At 35.4% G+C, this 26,833-nt stretch overlaps 3 protein-coding genes across 5 annotated transcripts in view; 2 read left to right on the top strand and 1 right to left on the bottom strand.

Moving 5' to 3' along the window:
• Position 1: 1 nt before the first annotated feature.
• Positions 2-17,415, bottom strand: LOC115440337 (ionotropic receptor 25a). Its single transcript, XM_030164586.2, has 12 exons — positions 17,064-17,415; positions 16,424-16,573; positions 15,958-16,260; positions 15,426-15,840; positions 15,188-15,302; positions 14,860-15,099; positions 14,300-14,688; positions 11,233-11,436; positions 9,913-10,098; positions 7,108-7,440; positions 437-677; positions 2-277 (listed from the first exon to the last, which is right to left on the bottom strand). Exons 1-12 carry the CDS (start codon positions 17,143-17,145, stop codon positions 176-178), a joined length of 2,760 nt encoding a protein of 919 aa, XP_030020446.1. The 5' UTR covers positions 17,146-17,415; the 3' UTR covers positions 2-175.
• Positions 3,944-26,833, top strand: part of LOC115440338 — a 32,247-nt gene continuing 9,357 nt past the window's right edge. Inside the window, exon 1 of the mRNA XM_037440469.1 lies at positions 3,944-4,111. The gene's annotated coding sequence lies outside the window, so the exon portion shown is untranslated. The remainder of the gene's footprint in view (positions 4,112-26,833) is intronic.
• LOC119188456 lies at positions 9,947-22,704 on the top strand. Of its 3 annotated transcripts, none has more exons than XM_037440467.1 (2): positions 9,947-10,067; positions 19,099-22,704. In XM_037440467.1, the coding sequence occupies exon 2, from the start codon at positions 19,258-19,260 to the stop codon at positions 21,787-21,789; it is 2,532 nt and encodes an 843-aa protein (XP_037296364.1). In that variant the 5' UTR covers positions 9,947-10,067; positions 19,099-19,257; the 3' UTR covers positions 21,790-22,704. The 3 variants fall into 3 exon arrangements, with proteins under 3 accessions (XP_037296364.1, XP_037296361.1, XP_037296362.1); XM_037440464.1 differs by lacking the exon at positions 9,947-10,067 and adding an exon at positions 11,436-11,964; XM_037440465.1 differs by lacking the exon at positions 9,947-10,067 and adding an exon at positions 12,320-13,344.

Below are 26,833 nucleotides of genomic sequence, written 5' to 3'. Positions count from 1 at the left end.
GTCGTGCTACTTACGTGTTTATTCACACACTTGCATACACAATTTTTGGAGCAGAACCTACATTTATAAATTATGAGTTATTAAGAAAAGATTAGTATGAACACATGATAAATATCTCTTCTTAAAAATATTATTTTATATTCACATAGTAATTTACTGTTTAAATAATTGCATTTCAAAATTTAGGTTTCAAATTAGATAAACCTAAATTTCTGGATCTGAAATTAAAACTCTCGGGTTTAGTGACGTTATCCTTGGTAGTTTTTGCTGGTTCAACCTGAAACGAATTTGTAGTTAGAATATTACAAATTGTATTAAAAGTTATCAAATCAAAAAGAATGGAAACAGAATACTAACGCCATCTATCGACACAAGGTTGCACGATGCATCAAGAGGTGACGAAACTCTAACGCCTGACAAAATACTAATAGCAAACCTGCATTATGTCGCCAACAAGGGGCCGTTTCCTCCACTTGTACCACCAATACTCGACACCCAGGGTAATACAAGCGAGTCCAATGCCCATGAATATTACAATAAAAACCCCTCCAATATTCTGTATAGAAATGCCATCTGATTGGTCATCTTGTTTCTCGCATTTCATTGAGTTCGGATTGTTGTTCCACCATGTTTCTTTTAGATTTTCTAATTTACGCTCGTTGAGAAGTCGGAGTATTCTGGAATACGGACACAGGTTTCTTAACTATCTTAGTTCTGTGTAAGTAAATATAACATACTAGCTTTAACTTCAAGCCGCGTCAGTGTTTTCCCAAGATAAAATTCCTAAGCACTAGAATATATTTTTAAAAACAAAATATATTCTTATAAACAGTTTCTATTCCTCATAATACAATAGAAATAAATTTCATATGTGGGTATATAATATCTTTATTAATAAAGTTTCCCATTCCAATATTGTAGTGTGGTAATAATTATTGAATTAGTGTATTCATATTTCGAAATCATGTACGTGACCTATAAAGCAACAGTTATCAAATTTAACAGTAAACCCCAGGCATTTAGCAAAATTAAACAAACACTAAATTCGACATCAGTACTATCTAAAGTGAGATATTTCGTCACCTACTTACTTAAACTAGGCTAGTTAATTTGTGTGAATGTTCTTTATTAGAATTTTGAGGGTGTGTGAAGACTGCCTATCCGCACTAGGCCAACGTGATTGACTAAGGCCTAATCCCTTTCCAGCACAGGCCAATGTAAATCACACCTACTTCCTCATTGTGTGATTTGTTCACAGTTCACACTGCACAGGACTTAATCCTTATATTCTTTATCGTTTTCCGTAAACTACTTAAATTAAAGGGTGACATTCAGTTAAAAAATTATAATAAATCATAAAATCTTATCTGATTTATAAAAATAAGTACTATTCAATCTTCTATGAAATGCATTCGTCTTTTCTCGTATAACCAATATTTACTGATGATTGCTATACAGGTAAACGTTTATCATGAGTATAAAAACAAAACGAACGACGCCATTGTGCTCTGAATCTGATAATAAGTCACGTTCTAAAAACATTCACGGCAGTAACTCTAAACATACCTACTAAGTACACTCGCCAATGTTGCCAGGGCCCTCGAGTCGTAAGTTACGTTTCATTTCCTGAAATGTTACATTTTTGCTGCAAAAATTACATTATTGTTTTTTTTTAATTTACGCGTTTTTGGGCAAGCATTTCTGTAGCTACGAAACCGCGGGGACTCGCGAAGTAGGAATGTGCGCGCGCACACTCAAGCAAAATCAAGTTTTAATATATACAAGATACGTTTCATTTTGTCATGGCGAGCCATCTCTAAGTGTGACATGGAGTGAAATATTTTTTAGACCCGCCAGTTTTAGGTGCGTTGAATAGAAATGCGTTCATAAACTATTTACAATAAAATTTTTGTACTACAAATCCCGTTGTTCTCAAAAGTTACGAAAATTGCCTTAAATATAAAAATTACTTACATGTTACGCGAAAGGGTCAAATGTAACGAAAAATGTAAGAAATGTAACCTTCTGGCAACACTGACACTCGCCGCGAAGTACTGTATACCTATACAGGTGCGTATAATGGCGGCCTGCCAATATGGCGTCATGCAATCATACATAATTTAAATTTTATTTAACGGAAAATTACTTTTCCTTGCAATGTTTTCTTGTATATCAAAGTAGCATTCATAAAATAGCATTTTTTTAAAGAACTGTTGCAGTTTTAGAAGCGTTACCTGCTATCGGTATACTGGTGCAACTGTCATATTGACACTTGCGAATCCCTCGTTTAGCAACCGCAGGGTCGCGGACAGGAAGTGGGGAAGGAAATAGGGTAGCAAGAAAGATTCTCAAGTTAGGAAGAGGGGGAAATGATGGAAAGTTGTTCGTTGTCTCGTATACGCCTCAAATATCAATAATTAATACAGCCAAATGGTTATAGACTAACTATACCTACGCCACGCCCCTCGACAAATGTCCTCCTATGCACGAGCAGAGACCGAACGCATAAAAACTGCCTTAGAGAGCACAAACAATTTGTTTTTAATGGATTGTTAACTAAGACATTGGTATAGAAGAAACCTTCAACGTAAGATATGAAAAATAGGTCAAAATGAACACAGCAGGTGGAAAATATAATGTGTGAATAACCAATGACTGCGGCTGTAAATGTAGAGAAGCGATAAATTTAATTGCATGTAACCTTTAAATATCCAAGCTTTTATCTACTTAAGCCCTAACGTTACAAGTAAAATTGATAACAGAGACCCACTTTACTAGCAATCAGACTTATGAATAATTATAAATATCTTACATAAAATCATCATACAAATCCAAAGTAACCTCTGATATTTTATTTAACCACGTTTTATTTTTAAATTGTTATCATATACATTCGCAACTTGATTTCAAATTTCAATACAAGAAATTGATATTTTCTAAGATTAAAAAAATCTACTATTAGTTACAATTACAGTTAATGTAATAGTATAATTAGAATGAAACGAAAACAGTTTTGGCGCTTAAGCCATTATATTCGGCGTGCGCGGGCGTTTCCCGTCACTTTCTCTCATACGCGACGTCTTTATACGCCATCACTTTCTTGAGAGCGGCCCTTCGGTTTAATATTCCGCCTCAGTCGCTCGGAATCTTTGCTGACGAGTACGAGGGACGTGCGCTTAATTAACTGTTTACTGTAAATTTGGAAATGCCCTTCATATTCTGATTTACAATTTATCCAATTCACGTATGTGTCAATATAAAATTATAGGCTCTAGTGTAATTACATTCTATCACCTTTGTAAATTGTTATTGACTGCCTCGGTGTTATAGTTGTATCATGTGTGCGTTACGACTAACGCGCTGGGGTTTCAAGTTCGAAACCCAGGTCGGGCAATATTGAAAATTTTTTCTGTCCAGTATCAACTAGGACTCTTGAATTGTGTCCGAAATGTTCAAGCAATTAAGAACTGCATTGTGATTTTAAAATAATTCTTTCTAACTTTAAATGCTTTAGGATCTGTTCATACAAATTATGAACTTGATCAAGGAGACTAATTTAAAATCTTGTTACATCGCGATTTACGATACGATACTATTCATGAAATTAAGAATCACTGATTATAATTTATTTAAGCGAATTAAAAAAAATCTATGATTTAAAAATATAATATTCTATTCTTACAATGAAGCTGTGTTTTGCTTTTGATGTTGAATAATTAACTTTTCGCGGGCTTAAGCGCAATGACCTTACGCGACTAGGCGCGCAATCTATTGCGGCGGGTCTACGAGACGCCTCACGCTTATACACGTCATGCCACGCCCGGTCTAATATTTTGACATAGCTCCTAAATTTGAATTTTTCGCGGGATATACTCCCATTGGCTCCCGATAAGGCGACGTACGCACTCCGCCAATCGGAGCGCGGTTCGGGTTCAACGCGTGAACCCCGATATGATGCGCGAAAGTTGTAGGTTTCGCCGTGTTCCTAAACAGACATTTCGTGATTAATTATAGTGAACAAAAAAGTAGATTTCCTACTCTGTATTAGTTTCGATTAAAATTATACATTTTTTGTAAAAAGTGTCCAATAGTGTCTCCCTTTTACTTATACGTAAGTAAATATATTTTAAATTACGCATTACTGAGCCGGCAATACAACCGTAATACCTAAAGCAAACACGCAACCGGCCAGATCCGCCTATATAGCGCGAACGAGTGGCGAGTGGCGTAAGAAACGAATAGCAAGAGCTCACGGCGTTGTTCACTCAAACAAGAGTTCCGTAAGGGAGTTGCGCACTCAGGAGTTATCATTCCTTTTCTATGGGCCTGATAGTAAAATTCATGATCAGCCAGCAAGCGTTTATTATGCATAAACCTCGCAAAATTCACAAACTATGACATAATATTTGTGTTGCATGACCTTGAGGCATTGCACATCTATTTGTTTACAATTTCTATGTAAATCCTTATTTTAGTGGTAACAAGGTGGTGATTTCAAGATTCTGCCACGGTAATAGATGTTGATTATTATGATTTTTAATTTATAGATCATTGCGACGGTAAAACTATTGCAATGTGGATATTTTTTACATAAATGCCATCTATCGATAAGCTAGGAAATTAAATGGTCCAGTCAATAACGATTTTCAATTTTTGGATCATGACTATAACTGAAGAGCTAACTAGACTTAAAATTTACGATATGAAATAAAATGCATTCCATACTTATACACGACATTATTATTCTTCAATTATTTTAAACATCAAGTTGACCGATGATTCAAGACAAAATTACGAAATAACCAAAAGTAAGTACCTCAACAATACGAAATTGCATAATATCCATACGCGATGGCGAAAGGAACGTTAATTGATTGTGCGTTCCCTTCATTTTGCGTACTAAGTAGCTACCTTTCCTCATGTTTACGTAATTATAAAGCTAGTTATGATGATTAGTCTCCACCTGACGTCATTAACTTCCAGTATCCACCTATATTAGAAACGTTCGAAAATGCAATATGCCCACATAATAACAAAATCTAAATGTGCGTAATCAGTGGTAATGGGCAGCCGATGAATATTTTTTAGTTTATTTATGTGTGACAGTAAATGTCACCTCACTCACCTCTGTTAATATTAATTTGCATAATACATGTCATTATATTTGGATCCTAGAATAGTCGTTCATTTTCATTCGTTTTGTACTTACCTATTTGTAATTGGAACCGAAGTTGTTATTTCGTGTTTCCTCCATGCAACACTAGATGGCACCACTAACATCATTATGAAGAAAATACTCAAGTATTTTTATCTCTGTATAATTTTGAGCGTTGAAAATATGGCCAATTGTTTGTAATGGTAAGACGTCAGATAGTATACAATGTCTGTATTATAGACGTGGGCTCGTAATACAACATTGTTTTTATTTTTATAACAAGAGGAAAGCAGAATGTTTCGCGGTCTCCATACTTATGTAGACTGGCTATCTTTATTGCTTTTTTTTTCTTAGCACATCCATAATATTGCACGCCGAAATTTTTACAAGAGCACAAAAAATACCAGTCTATACCAAAATATCTACCTATCTAGGTAATTAGGTTTTTTTTAGCTCACAAAACCTCCCAATGCCAAAGACAAAAAATTTAAGAAGCGCACTTCTTAGCGATGTAGCTATGTAACAAAATTAAATTCATGTATTTCAATTTAATAGCTTCGTTTTTCAAGCATTATGAGTATGAAGAAATATGAAGATACCTATTTCCTTGTTAAAAAAAATCTTTAAACACAACAATGCATTAATCTCAAATATTTTTTTTACATGCGTGTAGTTCAAAGAGATTGGCATAAACTTAACAGCTCCCACTTTTCAAAGAATAACGAAGGTAACAATTTCACCTCTTCATGTATTTATGTTTTCTTAATTAAACCTATATTCGAGTGACATAGAGTTAATATTTTCAAATGTTTCTACCATTAGTTATCGTCTTCATTCATCCACACTCACTTTATTGTCATAACAACCTTTCTAACAACTAAATTCTAGTACCTACATTCTTTCCAAACCTTCGTTCATTCTTCTACATATACCGAGTTCCAATTTCGAAAAATTGACAAAATTACTTTGGGTAGCAACCAAAAAAAACACTTATTTTGGTGCTGTTAATAGAAACTGCTGGACAACGACCTGCAGTAACAATTAACCACCCACTCACAAATCTGTCGAGGTCAGAGGCAATCAAGGGTTTCCGACCGACCTGGGACATTTTTGTTTTGGTTTCCCGGAGAAAGTGCCTTATTACTACCGTCCAGCCTTCGTCGGGAGAGCCAGCGGTTATGTTGGGGTCACCGTGCCTTACATCCGACATTGTATCGCCCAGAGAGATGCCCTGGGATCTGCACAGTTTGGTTAGAGTACATAGAGACATGTATTGGGTTATATTCTATTGTCTATTATACTAATCCTATAAATATTAGACGCAATTTAACTTTCAATTAAATTAAACAATTGTGAATAACATATTTGAATTTGTTAGACGATGTTAAAATACTTATAAGGTAAATAAAATATTATTTGTTGATTTTATCCTCGTAAGAAAAAAAAACAAAGTCTGTTTTAAAATAAATTGATGATAGTTAAGAAAAACCGTAAACGCACCTTTATGTCCGAACACGACGCGAACGAGACCTAATCATAACGAAACCGTCATAATGAGATCATCCCTGTCACTTAACAGAAATCCAGGGTCGTTCCTGTGTCACTATACAAAAATAGAGGATCATTCCTGTTTCAATATACAGAAATAGAGGATCAATCTTGTGTCACTAAACAGAAATAGACGGTCATTCCTGTGTCACTATACAGAAATAGAGGGTCATTCCTGGGTCACTATACAATAGTGACACAGGGAATAGAGCTACGCAGTAAGTACGAATAGCATTTGGGACTTGCGATTAACGACAAATTGTCGCTGTGATTAGTCATCGACGATTAAAATACTCATAAGGCGTGGGCAGACTTAAGGGTATTAAGCGACGTTCCTGTTTTTCCTCTTATAATTAGTAACATATCTTAAATTAAAATAATAGGCTAACGCATTAAATACTTACGCATTATTAAACTGGTCTTTCAACGGCGAACCTTGTTGGACGGCGATGGCATAAGGTTTCCTCGAAAATTCGTCTCCAACCATCTGCAGATCACAGCTTGTGAGCACATGGTATCTGACGTCAGTGGCATCGGCGAGCCAAGCGAAACCTTCGTTGGAGCTCTTAGAGTCTCTAACTCTTTGTAAAGCTTCTTCTATAGAGTTAGGGAGACCAGCTTCCTTCATAGCTTGCCACATTTTGCTGTATTTGTCGCTTACAGGATAGTCCCAGACTGCCAGCTTTGCCCGTTCCACGTCGCTTAGACTGTCGTTGAGGCTCATTTCCTTCCATATCCTGGTCGGGAAAAATAAAAAAAATATGATTTGTTAAACTAATATAGCTTCTCAGACCTGACATAAAACATGTACTTAATAATAATAGTAATAAAACCACACCTTCAATAATAACTAAAGATCAAATTTCCTTCAATTAGATCGCCCATAGTTGAAAAACAACGGATTAGTCCTCGGAAACGAAATAGAGCCCCCTGACTATACAAAACTTGTGAGTAGTGTACGAACGCTTACAGCATTTTATCTATCGGGATTTCCACACAGAATAAAGTGGATTTTCCAAAGTATTTGCGTATATCCATTTATTTTGAATAACAAACAAAAACCCTATTATAATAGATAACAATATCAAAAACTTATGGCATTAAAACTGTTTGTAACAGTAAAGGATACAACAACCAGGAAAGGTCATTGTTTAATATTATGAGTATTAATTTAATATAAAAGGAACCTGTTTTAAATGTAGATAAAAGTACGAATTTAAAACTAGATGGCAGATCTATCGCATAATTGTTTGGGTAGGTCTGCAGCTTTGTTTATTTAGGTAAGTATACCAAGATTATGCCAGTATAATTGTCTAGTTTAAGGAAAGTAAAGGTTGGTGGAAGTGGAACTATTTGGTTTGAAGGATATCTTTGCAAATATACATTAAAATATACTAAATTTGACGCTATTGAAATTGAACAAATTAACCTCTCGCTTCACAACCAATTAATTCGTTCTGAAGAATTAAAAAATTTTCCAAGTACTTAAGTTAATCTAAGTTTTTATTTCGTCTTTCTTAGGTCAAAGAAGAAATCAAACATCCAACATACAATACGTATTCGAACCAAGAGGTATCTATAGTCTATACCTACATATTAATGTATTCAAGATTGTGCGGGTGCGCATAATGTCGCCAAAAGTCGATTTTACAAGTTCGACGACCTCGTCTGTTTGAAGCTAAAATAAACGAGACATTTTTTAATCACTAAATTCACAGATCCAGAGGTGTGACCGATAACATGGGAGATAAGTTTGTACCAACAAAGATATGAATGTTTATTTTATTGTTACTTTTACACGTATGTACTAAAATTTTTATTGACTAAAAATTAACCGTAATCGGTACACACATGCTCTTGAAGAGAGTGTTTCCGAAATCACATATTCAAATTTTATTTAATTTTAATCAATTTTACTGGAGGCAGTGTAATTAAAGGACATAATAAGACTTAACATCTCATGTCTCAGGATGGCGAGCGTAGTGGAATACCAAACAATACATTGTACATTATTGTGTGTTGGATGGTGTTTCTACTGTTTATGTGTGTTTGTATCGCTTACTCTCAGGCAAATAGCAAGCTCGTCTTGTCATTCAAAGAAATAATAAAATACAAATAAGTATATAAATATAAATCTGTTCATAGGTCATTGATACCCACAGTGGTCCACGGGACACTTGACAGAATGTACGTTGGCTTGACCTAAACTGGAGGTCCATAATTCGTAAGCAGGGACCCACGTAAATTTTTCTGGTTTGATAGTAAAGTACTAAATTGTTTATGAGAAAAAAGGCTATGGAACCTTTGATCTAGGTTATACACAGGAACTGATTTTGATGAAACTGATGGCAAATTTTTCATAAAATATTCAAGGCTACATTTTATATCATACTTAGGCCATATACGATTCGGAGAACAAAAGCTAGAGATAAGTGAATTATAAAAATCTATATTATATATGTGTATATCTATATGTGTCTGTATTAAAATATTAGATAATATTTAAAAAAAAGATACAGATTTCATTGAAAATCGGCTTTGTTATCGCTGTCTCAGATAAGGGACGATTCTTTATTGAAGTATCTGCAATTTCTTTTGGTTATTATTTTTGTAAGCATAAATAATAAATAATAGGTTTGGTGAATTTTTTAGCTTTAGGGTATAGTCACGCAAGAGATTTACTATTGAGACAATTGTGATTTTAGATTTGAAATAGCGGTTCCTCCTTGTTTCATAGTACATATTTATCCGATTTTGACAATATTATTGCACAAAATACACGGAATCTTACAATGTCTGTAAGATTCCGTGTATTTTAACCATTCCAGATAACTCGTTTCCTAATTCGAAGCAAATTTCCATGTATCAAAACAAAAGAAATCAATATTCTCCATTTTGCAAGATTTGTCATCGATACTCCGCCCCTATTGGTCACAGCATGATGTTATATAGTCCATAGCCTTCCTCGATAAATGGGCTATCCATCACTAAACAAATTTTTCAATTCGAACCAGTAGTTTCTGAGATTAGCGCGTTCAAACAAACAAACAAAATCTTCATCATTACATAATAGTAAAGATTACTCTTATTACTATTATTATTCTTACTTATTATTACAGGCCGTTTTCGACAGGTCCGTCTGAAAAACTTTAGAGGAGGCCTTTGCTCAGCAGTGGACTTTATGTGGCTGATAATGATAGATTACTCACTCGTAGAACCTAACTTCGATGGCCGCCATTCTTTCGAAGTATGTCATCGCGGACGACCCGTTCAGCGGAGCATATTGTATCTTGTACTGCTTCGACAAGTCATCCAGGGACTCTATAGGAGTGTCCAGCCTGGAGACAGTGAGGAAGGCAGCCAGGTTCGCGGTGTACGATGCTATTATTATAAATCTGTGGGTAAAATACATTTGTGTTATGAAGGGATATAATTATTTGAAGAAAAGAAAAATTAAGGAAACACATTTACTGTTTACAGTTCTAAATTCTAAGTAATATAATTTAAAAAGATAATATTATCGTTGATTCCATTATCGTGGTTGTTCGAAATATGAAGAGTAAATACAGATTATATCATTATTATTTTATCCTTTGATTAATAAAGTAGGAAGGTAATAACTAAGCTTATTGATAAATTTCTAAAGATAGGTATTATTTTTTTATTTATTAAATCATCTGGTTTCGGCAATGTATTTCGAGTTTCAACACGTAAATGTTTGAGTTCAAGCTTGAATTACACTCGCATGCATATTTTTTAAGCAATTGAATAAAAAAATATTTTGCTCTTTAGTCGATTTTTTTCCAAGAAAAGCCGCACCAGGTAAAAAGTCATCATTATAGTTTAGTGTCATTATAAAAGACGCACAATTCACGTATGTTTAGTTAGTAACATGCGTATTTAGGGCACGCAAATAGATACAAGTGAAAGTAAGTGATAACACGTCACAAGCTGTGTCCCACTTGTGGTGAAGGAAATAATCCCAACATGCAACGTTATGTCCATGCGATGTATTCGATTGTTAACTACCGTCAACATTTTTATTCGCATTTGACTGTTTTGTCACTTTATTCCTTATGTCAAATATTTAGATAAAAAAAAACATGGCTGATTGATTGTGGTTTATTCGATCTAAAATTTTGTAATAGGGTCAATATTCGCGAATATGCTAGAATTAATAACTAAGTTTAATCTAACCATGGAATGTTTGAAAACCGGCTCAGATAAATAGCGGGGTTTTTATTTTATACATATTTTGGCTATTTGAAAGTGTATGTCGTAATTTAGTCATTTATGTCACACGTCTGACGTAAAAAGTCGAACTATAATATTTTGATACTAAGTAATTTGTAGAAAACTAAAGCTTGAACCAAAATCATTTTTAGAATGCCTGAACTCTACAAAATCAATTAATTGGCTATTATCTCTAAATAAATTTAACAATTATTGGAGCTTAGAACAGCCAAATCGTAAAAGCAATTAACTCTGCAAGCCTTTATTCAAGATCTAGTAAAGCAAACTATACTCGCCCAAACAGCCACCACGTCGCAGCCAGTAACCTTCCAGATAAGTTTTTAGGTGCCTCTCCGCCTCCTTGGGGTGTCAAAGAGGTCATGCAAAACCATAAACACTCTTTCAACGTAAACTCCCTTTTTTCTTCATCGTCTTTGTATTTCTCTCGATTATTCTGATAGCTATACGGACTCCATTTGTCAAACACCCACATAAGGAAACTGGAACATTTGAAAAGTTGTTTAATAAATAAAAAATAATATGTGAAAGCATAGAGAAAATACGTCCCAAAAAGGTAAACACTACATTTATGGCTTTGCCATCAATCATATCTAATACGAAAATAGATCAAGGTAAAAGCTGGTGTAACTCGGAATACGTTCAAATTGGATTCTTAAAAAAATATGCGAAAATGCTGGCTTATGCCTTGACGTAGATCTTTCAGGGATATAATTAAATGTTGGTTGAAACTAAAAAGCATTATTGCGTTATATTCATTTGATGTTAATTAAATTATTTGGCTCGGTGACGTTGTATTACTGTACAATAGCAGTGGTAAGGTTGTAGGTTCGCTTCCCGGGTCGGGCAAAGTGAATTTGGGTATTTCTACTCAGCATCAGCATGGACTCTGGAATTTGTGCCTGATATGGCGACAGGATCCTCCCCTATAACATCATGGGGCGGAATACACATGGCGGAAGATGGGTGCACCATTTTCGTCTCTGCCTACTCCTTCGGAAATAAAAGGCGTGAGTGTAAATTCTGTACAATGTTTAAATAAAGTAAGTTGAACCCATATCGTCCATAAAGTGGAGACTGCTAGTTAGGTACTGAATGCGAGCTAAACGACTCACACAATAAATACAATAAATTTTAATCCATAACACTTTGCGTTGCTTATTCAGTTTAAAAAAATATCCTTACATCAGGTTAATTACCTCTTTACTTCAATATTTTTTCCTCAAATTTGCAATAAGGGGAAATGAACTGTTTATACATGTTATTTAATTTAAAATTTTCTTTACTTTGGTGTAATGCGACTTCGAATGCGTGAAAATATTCTCTGAACAAAAGTAATTTAATCAACATAATAGATATAATATAACTTCTACAATATACATTTTATTCTATTGACGATATAGTTTGTGGTATCAGTAAAGTATAAAATTCCTAGATTCTACGAATTTAAAAGTACTACAAGCTTATAATGATTTCTTCTGTCTGCCCTTTCTCGGCTCCAATGTGGGGTCAATGCAACATATTATGCACGTTGGGAAACGATTTATTAGTCAATATGATGGTAGACTACCATTTAATTAACAAAAACATAGTTCAACCGTTGAAACGCTAATTGACTTAGCGACATGTTCTTTTGCGACACAAGTTTCATACATATTTAAAATCAGCACGAAATTTGTTTTTTTTTTAAACTAGTCGAATTTTTTTGAAAATATATGTCGTTTAAGTCAATCAGCCTATCGACTGTCGAGTTTATGCGATAGTCTTTGATGTCTGCCTACCCCACAGTGTATGTTCTAAGAGGAAGTAGGTGAGAGTTCAAATGAGGTCATTAATGTAAGATTTCCCGGCCTATAGCATAAATGGCTCATAGCCAGCATATAATGCTCTCGTTTGGTAAATAACATATCTTATGGCTTATTCACTATATATACATCATATATAAGTACTATTTTAAGAGTACAAACGATTATAGAATTTATTACAAGGATGTTAAGATTCAACATACATTGTTGACGTTTATTAACGTTGCTACGCGTATTTTCAAGTACATTTCAATATATTGTTTATAAATACACAGTTATTATAATTACTCATATTTAAATTACACTTAAAATGAGAACTATGAATATTTCATTTCGCAAGGTTATGCAATATTCATCACAAATATTTTCAAATGTTTGGATACAGGATATGACTCATACGACGCATAGCCATACATTTTATATATTCTCTGTGAAACAGAAACGTTGTCATTTATATTAACGCATAGAGGTTAGAATAACAAAAGGCAGTTGTGTTGTAGACTCGGTCTTGTTATTTGCCCTCTGCTTTATATGTGTTCCATATCCAAATTTAAACACACTTCAAACCACATCTTCGTACAATAAGTATGTATTCCTATATACAATTACTATAACAATATTGCTTAGCTTAAGATATTGGCTTGTAAGACTCAGGCTTGTCAGAAGAAAGAGGAAACAATTTTGAGGGTAATTTGTGGAGAACCACAGCTAACATGCGTGCAACTCGATTCGCGACCTCCTTGGAATCGGCGTGTTTCTCTTCAGGGCCTATTTGGTGAACTTGGCCCACATTCGACATATGGCAAACGTGCGACCAAGACCCATTTGTGTATAGCGGCTTTTTAGCAATTTGAATTTGGAAGCGTATTTATACATTTATTCAGTCTTTTTTTGTTTAATTAAGAACACTTATTTAGTAAAAATGAGTTCATTGTATTTATTTATCTATATATCGATGCTCAAATATTATATCCGGGTGTAGATTCCTGTTTACTTGTGTAGGATATTTGACTGGATTTTTTTTATGAATCATCACTTGTTTATCTGGGTTTTTCGAACGTTATTATCTTTTTAATATGCAGGTAAATACTAATATCATTAATTATGTATAATAGCGTATTATCCGATGACGGTCGCTTAAAACCGTGCATAGACGATTATCGTAAATAGTACCTACGTATAGCCGCGTGTTGGTCGGGTCCATCGTTTGACCTCGTTCTACAAAATCAGATAAGAAATAATGGAAGCAGGTGGGCACCCGCCATCGATCGCGTTCTCTATCGTAATAAATGTTCAAATGTCACGGATCGTAGAACATTTTCATATATAACATTACATTTCGATACGCTCGATGTAAAGTATAATTCGCGGTATAACCGTGGGTAAAACGAACGCTCTGTCCTTATCTTCCTAGGATTAAAAAGATGTATAGAACATTCCTTTATACTTAAGCATTCGGAAACGAAACATAACGTTCGAGATGAACCTCGCGCGGAACTGGTTTCTGCAATAAAGATCGAATGATGTCATTGCAGCTTACCTGGTAAAGAAATAAGCAGCCAGTATCGAAAGCCACACGTCATGCTCTAAGACCGTTAAGAATTTGAACAAAGATGTTGGCGTGCGCGGCAGCTTCATCATTATAGTTATTCCGACCAAATCGTAATAAGGCACTGTGAAATCTATTACGTTCTCTCTCTCGGCCATTACGGATAGCGAGGTCAGACCTATATCTGCCCTCTTCTCGACGAGTTCCTTTATAATACCGTTCCAATTGCCATTCTCATCCATAGTACCAAAGTTTCCATCTGGAGATAACGTTATTTCATAATCGAACTTAACGATTTTCCGAATCTCCTCAATGAGGTCAATGCAATAACCTTTGAATCCCTTCGGCGCGGCGTCATCTCTTATTATGAACGGTTGTTGCTGAAACATGAAACCTAGATCGCATAAAACTTGCAGCCATATAAATATCAGAATTCTAAACGGACGCAATGAGAATGACACGTTTGTTTGCTCAGTTGTAACTAAGCAAACGGACGAAATTTTATCAAGTTGCCAACAGAATTTTAAACAATGCCGAGTTCATTTACCCACCTCGACTGTTACGACTCTGTATACAAGTTGCGCTGAATAATCGCTCATATTCTCAGGGTCAATCAAGGATAAAGGGTTGGCGAGTCCCGCCTTCCACGTGCCTAGTGCCTTGCTGCCGATAGACGCACCGTCTTTAACCGTCACGGCCGACAAATCCGTGCTAAATTCCATGTAACTGCGGCCGTTTATTGGATCGTCTTCCGGAATATGAAATGGAGCATATGTAGGCGTCTCTTTTACCTAGAAGAGATTATTGAGTGACGACAGACGGACAAATTTAAAAGAAAATTTTGCATTACGAAGAAGTCGCGTAAATGTGTCAACGCACCTCTTGAAAAGCCGATTTAAGATCCAAGGTCCTGTTAGGAGTATTCTTACCGTCGTAATCGTCACATGTAATATATTTCATGTCGTTTGGCCACTTGCCAGAGTCCAGTAGGGATCTGGAAATTCATAAACGCGAACTCTCATGGAATAAGCCAAGTTATAATTAGACAAACCACATGGCACGTGGTGCACTAAAGTAGAAACGAGTACGTGAGCACTAGAATAGTTAAGGTCATTACTTTACGGCTAAAAACGTTCGCAAAGACAGGTCGAAGTAGAACGCTGCTGTGATCTCAGGCTCGCCGTTCATGCTGTAGGTGGTTTTAATCTTTCCCAAGCGATCTCTGCTCTTCGCGTCCGGCGTGGGCCTCATGTAGATGATCGTTGCGTCTTTACAACCGCAAGTAATGTCTCCTTTATCCAATGACAAAGCGAACCATGCGGTCTTCCTGCCAAAGTATTGGTTCTCATCGGCTGCATCCAAAACGTTTTTTATCGTTCTCAAACTACCGACGATGAAGAAATTTACAATATCCAGGTCACGGAGACTTCTAAGTTGCGTTTTAATTTCGTCTTTATTAAAACTTTTTACTGGAGTAATAACATGTCGCGTTGGAATATTCTGCAGTAAGGATTTGTATTTGTGGTCCATTACTGAAAAAAAACGTTTTGTATGTGTTTTAAGAGGAATAAAGAGACGAGTTTATAGATTTCCTGAGTGTCAATGTCATTGACATTAAAAATATCTGTCACTGCGCATACTGTACGTACCAAAAAACTCATCGAAGAGAATAGCTGCGTTAGTTATATCTTGCTGGGTAACAATCGCCCTAATAGACTCCGGCATAACATCAGCGGGAGGCATTACTTGTAGGAGAAATTTAGTCTGATTAGAGTTCAGGGATCGCCACTGTCGCAAGTCCCCGGCCTGCCCGAATGAACCCGAAATTGTTGGCAGTGACAGCGCAGCGGTGAACGATTTAATCGTCTCCGAACCGACCCCAGTCATCGTAAAGTCTAACACGACGTGAGGAGTCTTTTTCGCTGATAACATATCATTGTATTTCCTGCAAACTAACAACAAATAAAAGTAAATAGTCTATTTGTTACATTCATTGTTAGGTTAATCGTTTCTAACAAGGAAAAACCTTGAGACGCCGTCTCGTCGTTTTTAGAGCATAAAAAAATGTTACAGAATATGTTGTACTAAATTCAGGTGTTAAAAACAATTGCTTACCATTCTCCAAAAATGTTTTTGCGTCGGATCTGTTGCCAACCACGATGACCGGCTCAACAGCGAGTCCTAAAGTGGGATTACGCCTCACATATTCTTTGGCAACATCGAAAGACTTCTCAGCTAATGCGTTATTTTCTTCATTGATTAGTACTACAAACAGATTACTAACTATTATTTGAACTTTTTCACGACACCGAACAAAATGCCTAATAATTTAATACTCGTATCTAAATAGTTCGTTCGTTTCTTAATTATTTTTTTTTAAGTATTTCCGTAGTAACCCGCACATTTTTTCTCACGTTCTGTTATCTCCATACAATTTGAAGTGATAATGTACGGGTTTTTGCCTATGCGCAAAACGGCCTGTTAGTAACAGTTTTCACAAAAATTCTACAAATTATGTGAAACTATAAACACAGTAGGTAGGTGGCAACCAACACTACAAAGATAGTTAATTTAAATCCACATAATCATCGCGTTTATAATTAATTAAAATTGTGTGTCCAAAAATGCAAGACTGACGCGGTGAATGAACTCTAGCCAATTTCTATAAAAAAAAACGGTATTGTGGGCGCTGGGCCTTATCGGGCCGCCAGGCGTAACCGAAACTCAAAACTTAAGTATACGAAACTTCACTTACAAACGTTAATATTTTGCGTCGTCTGCGTATTAACCGTCCGAATTATAACAAACTGGAGTAGAAATACTATAAGTGCCGACATATTGGAGTATAGTTAGGGACAAGCCATTCTTGTGCGCTTCCTTGACATGACTACATGTGGCGCTCGCAGACTGAGGGTAACTTATCCCTTGTTGTCTACATAGTTTCCACGGAGACACGCGTCCTTGACTCGCCCTGCCCTATTGATGTTCCAACTCATCACTAATAATGTTTGACAAGCAACGCAAACACGACTATTAGATATTGTAACAGGGATAATAGACATGATGACAGTAAATAAAAATCCCTTAAGTTTTGTATCTGTTTAATGAAACCTAAATAGAGAATTAGTAAACTCGTATTTATTTTGTTATTATGAGCGAGATCAATAATTATTTTGATAAAATAAAATTACAAAATAATGCAATCCACCATGACATTCTGAACGCCAATCGGAGCAAATGACGTCATGTTCGAGTAAAGATATGATTACTTATTACCTATCGATATATACTACGATTTGTTTCGTTTGCAGCACTGGTTAACTCTTATTATAATTAAGTACGATTAAAGTTTAAGGGACGTCATTCTTAATCCAATATAGTGGACGGCTGAATATGATAGATGGTCTTGTTATTTTAAGTGCAAACCCGTCATATGTGTATCAAATGAAAAAATATACGCTTAGAGAGAGCCTTGCGTTAAATTCGGTGAGCTTTTCTTTGCTCCCACCTTAGAGAGAACCTGTAATCACGCCAATGGACATCATCGCAGGCTAGATATAGTAATTTGAATGTAAAACATAATAATATCAGCCCTGTATTATAAACTTGCCCACTGCTGAGCACGGGCCTCCTCTACTACTGAGAGGGATTAGACCTTAGTCCACAACGCTGGCCTAGTGCCGATGGGTAGACTTCACACACCTTCGAAATTCCTATAGAGAACTTCTCAGATGTGCCGGTTTCCTCACGATGTTTACCTTGACCGTTAAAGCGAACGATAAATTCACAAAAAATACACACATGATTTTTTAGAAAAGTCAGAGGTGTGTGATAAAATGATAAAACATAATTGCATCAAAATATTAATATAGACTATTGGGTTCCTTACATTAGACGAAAAATATATTAACATATTGCATCATATCATTCATCACTTTCAGTCTTGCTAGTTGTCATAACTAAGAATCACTCATATTTTCGTTACATATTTTCACATCACGTAGTAAATATTAAAGCTAAACTATTTTTTAAGTGGCAATAAGTGCGTGCACCCATTGCGCCGCTGTCTACCCCTTCAGGGACAAAATGAGTGATTGTGTGTGTGCTTCAACAACCAACCAGTGTCTGTCTTTAATTGTTGTCTATGAGGTCTAGGGTTTCGTAATCCAGAATGGACCAAAGTCAGTAAGCCATGGTATAAATGGTATGTCAGCAAAATACCACGGGCTCTCCCGGCTTGAGGAGCCCCCGACCCAAGGCGAAGACCACCGTCCAGGAGAATCCTAACAAAAAAAGAACGTTGGGTTTACCAGTGCCGAGTTACAAGTGCCCCATTATGTAGGGCACGGGCCATCACGCGTGTAGTTATGACACTGCCAGTAGGTCTGGGAAACCCGACTACTAATGCAATCGGATGCAATAATATTTGTTTTCACCATATGAATAATGAATGTACAATGTATATCATTCGTAAACTAACCCTTAGGAAAGTAAATTGGAAATCAATTTCAACAATTACCTACCCATTCAAACAAAAGAAAAGGTAAACTTCCCCATCGTTGTGAATATTTTTGTACGTACACTGGTTCAGTTAAGGCTCACACTAACACTTAAGTCGCGAGGTCATACGTACTTTAATAATAAATTCCCAGCAAAGGATCTAATAGTAATCCTGATTACTTCAGAAATGTTGCCGCTTTTGTGATCGAAAGTAAAAAAGCATTGATCTTCCTGTTAATCTTAATTTTTTTATAATTTTATTCACAATCTAACACATGCTGTTGTTCTAGGAACCTCCTTACGCGTTCAAGTTTGGCAATTGAAATCATTGACAAATATAAGCTGAGCATCACGCTCAGTATCACAAATAACGCGGAACCGGTACCCATCAGTCTTCAACAAAAGGATTTACTTCACTTTGAAGACGGATAAGTTTTTACATCGGGAAAATGGTCAACCTCTTCATTTACGCAAAAGACTTTTCAAGTAAAACTCGTGGCAACGAGTATTACCACTATCACGGTTTGAAGACTATTGAACGATTCAAGAACGATGTAGAAGAAATTGAACAAGAACTATTAAAAACAGAAAACCCACCGACAGAATCGAAAGTCGTTTACTTGCACTGGGGATGCAAGTACGAAGAGGTTGATGAAGATATAATTAGAACTACATACCTTGAACAGGAAGGTGATCATTATGTATCATGCCCGAAGACGATTGTTTATTGGCTACAAGATAACTATGACTTCCGCAATGAAGAGCACAAAATCAAGTTACTGTACATCATCACGGATGGTATGATTCATGAAACTTGTGCAAAGGGGAGTATCGAATTGAACAGCGATATGCATTACGAAACAGTTGTCTTCCATGCGTTTAATGAACGGCGGGAGCGAATCGATCTTTCCGTAGCATCGTCTTTCTTTAAAAGCCGTTGTATGGTTTACTGTAATTACGAACTTTATGATAGCACTGACATTTCCGTTGAGTTTGACTACGACAAAATCAATGCTGATAACTTTAATTCCGAAAAAGACAATTTGAAATCTTATATTAAATTAAAGTTCCTCACCAAACCCAAATTACATGCCTCAACTTTTAAAGAAATTGACAAACTGAAAAATCTACGAAATCGATTATTTGACGAGTTGTTATCTGAAACGCATAAAAAACATAACCAAGTTAACCTGGAAACAAAGGACAAAAGTGTATTTTTGCGTGAATTTGTTCGCACCACCTGGTATAAGAATCTGTTTACTGAGGCTCGTGAGGCGACGGTTGAAATTGAGAAATGTATTGTAACGTTGATTAATTATATCGTCAGCGACACTAAATCTTTCTCGTTTGACGCGTTGCAGTTCGGCATGAAATTTAACAAACCCGTTAAAGAGGAAGAAATCGATGACGTTAACTTCACAAGCGAACAAGAAATAGCTTTCCCTGACATAATTCTGGAGGACGACAAAGGAATCCCTGTTGTAATTTTGACAAAATTGAGTTTGCTGGACAAGATTATTTTCCACGAAAACAGTTCCTCGGGTGAAGTCATGCCTGCCAGTTTTAATAAATTCAAATCAATGATGGAGTGTCCGTTATTTTTAATGAACGATAAAGACATCAGTGAGTCAATTGGCTACTTTTATACTTTGAATGTTTACAAACATTTTTTGGAAAACAATATTAACACTGAACCGCGAACACGAAGACCCTTTCATGGCGGCCTTGTGCTGATAGACACAGATGAATTCGATAGATACAACGACTACATTCTGTCGGCGACGTACTTCGATTCCAAAAAGATTAACTTCAATATTGGATTATTCTACTACGTGCTATGGAAGAACTGTGAAAACAAAGAATGGATGGACAAAAATGTTGTCACGCAGTTCCAAAAGTATGCTATGCGACGTATAAGTCAAACAGTCTGCAAAATTGGGCTGTCATCTTTGCCATTAGATCCTCGAATTAACACATCGTTGCTAACTGCGTTGTGGTACTGCGTTGAACTGTCTTCTTGCATTTTCAAAGATGATGCTCAATTTTTTTTCCAAGAACGATTGAGACAGTTTTACGGCGTAGCCAATTATATGCTCGAAATCTTGAAGTACTTTAACTATGAACTAGACTATAAATCAATTGAAAGACGTATAGAACTAGTCAGCCATGTAATGATTTTGAAGAAAATACAAAAACGAAAAGAGAAAGTTTACTATTTGTTGGAAACGATCTTTAAGACTGCGGACGGTTTTCTGCTCAGTGAAATTGAAAAGCCGTTCAATCTTTACAAGCTGAATTACCTAAAATTGGACCACAAAGATATTTTGCGCGACGATGTAGTTGAAGAAACGGTTCATTTGAATGACTATGTGCATCTGATGCATTTCGTAGGTGACTTGGAAACTTCTGCAGCCGGCAAAAGTACCTATGAAATTTGCGATAAGACATTCCGTCCTTTCTTTACTATCGACCAAACTAAGTCATTTTACACGGAGTTGGTCAAGATTACTAAGAAAGTAGTTATCAGCAATGACGATAACAAAGATAAAGTTAAGGTAACCTACGAGCCCGCCGACTCGCTCGAGTTTACCAAAGTTCTATCTCTATACAATCTGTTCATTAGGTGCGTGATAAATTTAGGAAGATATCCGTCCCTGCCTGAGTACGTCGACTATATTTCTAAAAGAAAGAAATTTCAAGCTAATTTAGTAACCCTCTTCCCGTCAAATTTTTACCACGACATCTTAGGAGTGTATTCCAGATATCAGAAAATAGTGACAAAAGTGGAGGTCAGTTCATTTATTCAGGTGTCAAAAAGCTATGTTATGCGATTTGAACGTATCAAAGCCGAAGAAAGAGTAAAGTTTAGTAGCGACGATGAAATTAACAAATTTATTTCTGCCGAGGAGTCGAAAGTTAATTTGAAAAAGAATGTGCAAAATATTAGTTATAAAAGAAAACAAAGAAAGGCTAGGTCATAGCTTATTGCCGCGAACAAAAATTCTGTCAATTTCAATTACTACTACTAAATAGAAAGTGCAACACATATTCATGTACCTATATCTATCTTCATTTCGTCATTAAAGCATACATTTCAAACATTAAGAATATATTTGATTAGTGTTTTTTATACTAATTTCTTTTTCATATGTGTGCAATAAGAGTTTTTTATTGTATTGTACATCAAACCCTTGGCTCTTCAGTGTTTACGCACACTAAACTGCCAACGCAGCGGTTTTTAAAATGTGTGTATGAGTAATTACTCATGCACACATTTGTAAAAACCGCTGTGTTGGCTTTATAATATAATATTATATAATATAGTGTCATTACTATACATAATGACACCATGTATAATGTATTAAATTTAGTAAGTACTTAAAACAAAATTATATTTTTAGCCATAATACACAATATTGAAAAGACAATTAAAAGAAATTAAAGAAAACTATAACTTTTATATTGTATTCTACATTATACGAATTCAGTGAATTATTGTTTTAAAAAAATCTCATTTTGGCATAGCCATTAAGTTTATTATCTTGTAATATTATTTAGAATTTTTAAGAATATCTTTAGTCTAAAATATTGCATGTCATTAATGACAGAGTGTGAGATCCTGATTTTACTTGTACTGCCTATTTATTGTAACCCATCGATATATATACTACGTATTATACGCCAATGTTGTTAGCTCATTCTAGAAAATAAAAGTTTATTTCATTTCATTACTATGGAATAAAGGTACCTAAGATTGTACAAGCAGCATCCTTTATAATAAAATATTGTCTAAAGCTATTATGATACAGAATTTGTAATGTGTAATTAATAATTAAGATATTATGTATCTAATTCTGAATTTAGTAAAATATCTCACACAATAAAAGACTATTTATTTATATAATATAATATCAGCCCTGTATTATATACTTACTGTCCCACTATTGGGCACGGGACTCCTCTACTACTGAGAGGGAGTAGGCCTTAGTCCACCACGCTGGTCTAGTGCAGATTGGTAGACTTCACATACCCTCGAAATTCCTATAGAGAACTTCTTAGGTTTGCAGGTTTCCTCACGATGTTTTCGTTCACCGTTAAAGCAAGCGATAATTCAGAAAGAATACACACATAATTTTAGAAAAGTTAGTGATGTGTGCCCTTGGGTTTCGAACCTGCGGACATTCGTCTCGGCAGTACGTTCCACAACCAACTAGGCTATCGCCGCTTTGCTATTTATTTGGCACCAACTAAATATATTACAATTACGGATTCTGGTGTCTTCTTTTAACTACAGCAATATTTGTATGAGAAGGGTCAGCCTGGCCACATACGATTACATTTTCTTGAGTACAGGAAAGTAAGATAAATACCTCTGAGAGCGTATAGAACGTATTTGTTCGTGTGTTTATGAATATTGTGTGAAAATATGCGACGTAAACGGTCACAACTTTTGATCCCATCTACTTAAGTAAATTTTTTTCACAGCTAATAGATACCATAGATACTACCGAGTATTTAATATTTCAATGCATAGCTCTCTTCTGAGAAAAAGAGTCTTGACATACAGACAAACACATGGACGGACAAAAAGTGATCTTATAATTATCGCTGAATAAACAAATTTTTTTTTACGACGAACAGATAATTTCTCTCGTTTGGAGTCTCTAAAACCACATAATATGTTGAATAATTATTTTATTAGGTCCTTACATATGAAAAAATAATTTTAACAAAAAATTAAACCGCCTTCAAAAACCACTCAAAACCAAAAAATAATTTCACATAATAGGTATATATTGGATACCAATTTTGGAGTCGGTGCCTAATTAAAATTGCTAGTTAAGCTATATTTGTTGCATAGTCCATCTATGAGCTAAAATTCTTTCAAATCAATTAAAAGGAGTAGGTATGCATTTACTACTAACAAACATACACAGTGAAAGGTGTAATACCAAGCACATGTTTGGTGTTTCATCTATTTATTTCCTCTTTTTTCGGGGCAGGGAGTGTAATACACCAACATTTGACCAGTTATATGTAACAGGGAAAGAATTTGGGTAGTGTACAGTTCACAAATTTAAATATACCCTTAATAGCTTCCATTTACTGTGCTGCGGTGGTGTGTTCATCTCCGGTGACGATCTGACTTGCTGACTTTTTACGCTAGCAGCACATTGTTATTCGTAAATGTATTTATCTAGCTTAACTAGCAATTTTAATTAGGCACCGACTCCAAAATTGGTATCCAATATATACCTGTTATGTGAAATTATTTTTTGGTTTTGAGTGGTTTTTGAAGGCGGTTTAATTTTTAGTTAAAATTATTATTATTTTTTGCTTTTTTGTGTTAGTAAAATATAAACCGTCTCGATGGCGTAGTTGTGTTTCGCTCACGATACGACTATCGCGCTGAGGAGTTATACCTCTGAATACCACTGAAAAGGGGAAAAGGTGTGATGCTAAATATATGTATGTACGAAGTAGATTCAAGCAAACCTAACGCAAAAACACAACTGATATATTTGGCTCACTGTACAACTATCGCTTTGTGATGTAACACCTCTGCCTACCCCTGAAAAGGGGAAAAGGTATGATGCTATATATGTATGTATGTAAGAAGTAGAGTCAACTAAACCCAACGCAAAACACAGCTAATGTGTTTCGCACGCAGTACGACTATCGCGCTGAAATGTTACACCTCTGCCTATCCTTAAAAAGGGTAAAAGGTGTGATGCTATATATGTATGTAAGAAGTAGATTTAAGCAAACCTAACGCAAAAACACAACTGATATATTTGGCTCACAGTACAACTATCGCGTTGTGTTGTTACATCTCTGCCTACCTCTAAAAAGGGGAAAAGGTGTGATATAATAATAATAATAATATCAGCCCTGTATTATATACTTGCCCACTGCTGAGCACGGGCCTCCTCTATTACTGAGAGGGATTAGGCCAGGCCTTAGTCCACCACGCTGGTCTAGTGCGGATTGGTAGACTTCACACACCTTAGAAAATCCTATAGAGAACATCTCGGATGTGCAGGTTTCCTCACGATGTTTTCCTTCACCGTTAAAGCGAACGATAAATTCACAAAGAATACACACATGATTTTTTAGAAAAGTCAGAGGTGTGTGCCCTTGGGATTTGAACCTGCGGACATTCGTCTTGGCAGACCGTTCCACACCCAACTAGGCTATCGCCGCTACTACTAGGCTATCGCCTAAGGTGTGATGCTATATACATATATGTATGCATGTAAGAAGTAGAGTCAACTAAACCCAACCCAAAAACTCAACTGATATGTTTCACATACAGTACGACTATCGCGCTGAAATGTTACGCCTCTGCCCACCCCTGACACGGGGAAAAGATGTTATGCTATATGTATAAGTATGTGAGAAGTACAGTCAACCAAACTCAATGCAAAAACATAACTAAATACGTCATAGGAAAGCTAAATTCGCGATTTCGTTTTCTTGGACGACATAATTATTCTAGTTTTTTTAGTTTTAAAACCAAAGTACTGAAGCAATGTTGAAAACATTTTTATGAGACCAATCTGGAGAGAAATTCTTTCGAATAAAAAAAGAATTTTCCAAATCCATTTTCCGAATTTTCCATATAACACACAAAAAAAAAAGAATCACATCGAATTGATAACCTCCTCCTTATTTTGAAGTCGGTTAAAAAAGGCGCTTTGTCGTACTGTAGGTTGATTCCCTATGCTACTCGCGATAACACACCGTAAACGCGTGTTGTCAAAACAAGCTCTAAACACAAACGCGTTTCATACACGCGCCACGATGTGTAATTGAAAAATAGGTATTGTGTATGCCGTACGATAGGTTGTCTATGCTTAATATTTTTATATTACGATGTGTTAATGCGTTCAGAAATCTTTCATCCCCTCGAATCGGCAAGTATCGGTTTTTGAAAAGGCTTTTTTTTTGTTTTTATTCGTGATATTAAATGATGTAACTCGAATAAATCACTGCCAAACTTTATTTAATCCCATTTTTGTATAAACTTAAATGTAAGAAACATGAAAGGAATATAAAAATAATTTAAAGAAATTTCTGTAGACTGTGATTGTTTTCAAACGAAAAAATATAACTTCAAAATGATTGTCAAATGTCAATGTCATAGACTTATTTACTTGATTTGTTTACTAAAGCCACATTTTAAAAATTGAATTGAATTTAATGCTACTGAAGATTTTACACGAATGCTGTTATATGAGTAATAGTAAATGCTGTTGTGCTAATGCAGTTTGTGCTAAATTGGCGCTAACAACATATATTAAGAGGAATTCTACGGACCTTCCATCATAAAATTTGTTGCAAAATCGTTAAGGCATTAACTCAATTTTTTTTTATTTAGTTAAATAATGTGACGAGGATGCCGTTTATCTGATGATAAGCGATACGACCGCCCATAAACAGTTACAATGCCATCCGGAACTTTGAATTGCAAAGCACTATGTGACGTTCCACAGTAGGTTTTCAGAATGAGACAAAGATTTTAGGTCTTATAAAGTAATTACGCTAGTTACAATTTCCTCTAAACTGGTACACATCAGTGCATGGACACAGTTTAACTTGGCTATAGAAACAGACATTGCCGTAGACACCTTATAACTATCAAGACAGACATTCACATATAACAGACTTACCACCAATAATTAAAATAAGTGTATATTGCCTATTAAACGTTATTTTTAAAAATTTATAGCTATATTACCTAGTAACTTCTATTAGCCGCTCAACCGGCATTAATCTTTTTGGAATAAAAAGTACTCTATTCAATCCACAGCTCACTGTCTGAGTACCATATTTCATACACATTCATTTAGTTATTAAGGTGAAACTGATTAATTAACAAACATTCAAACTCATGTATAGAAATTTTATTTATGTTATCTAAGACTGAACAACAAATAAAAAATAAAACAAAGATAATTTGTTGTTAAAACTGAGTATATTTTACTATTATTTATTTGGAATATCTTGCATTACATTCACTAT

This window comes from Manduca sexta, chromosome 19 (genome assembly GCF_014839805.1).
Source record: "Manduca sexta isolate Smith_Timp_Sample1 chromosome 19, JHU_Msex_v1.0, whole genome shotgun sequence".
Classification (NCBI taxonomy): domain Eukaryota; kingdom Metazoa; phylum Arthropoda; class Insecta; order Lepidoptera; family Sphingidae; genus Manduca; species Manduca sexta.
This window is presented reverse-complemented; position numbering and strand designations above follow the sequence as displayed.

Coding starts and splice junctions, on each gene's coding strand:
- LOC115440337 (XM_030164586.2), bottom strand. CDS start 17,145: ATGTCGGCACTTATAGTATTTCTACTCCAGTTTGTTATAATTCGGACG. Junction 16,261..16,423: donor AAAAACATTTTTGGAGAATG/GTAAGCAATTGT, acceptor ATTTGTTGTTAG/TTTGCAGGAAATACAATGAT. Junction 14,689..14,859: donor ACAGAGTCGTAACAGTCGAG/GTGGGTAAATGA, acceptor TTCATGTTTCAG/CAACAACCGTTCATAATAAG.
- LOC119188456 (XM_037440467.1), top strand. CDS start 19,258: ATGGTCAACCTCTTCATTTACGCAAAAGACTTTTCAAGTAAAACTCGT.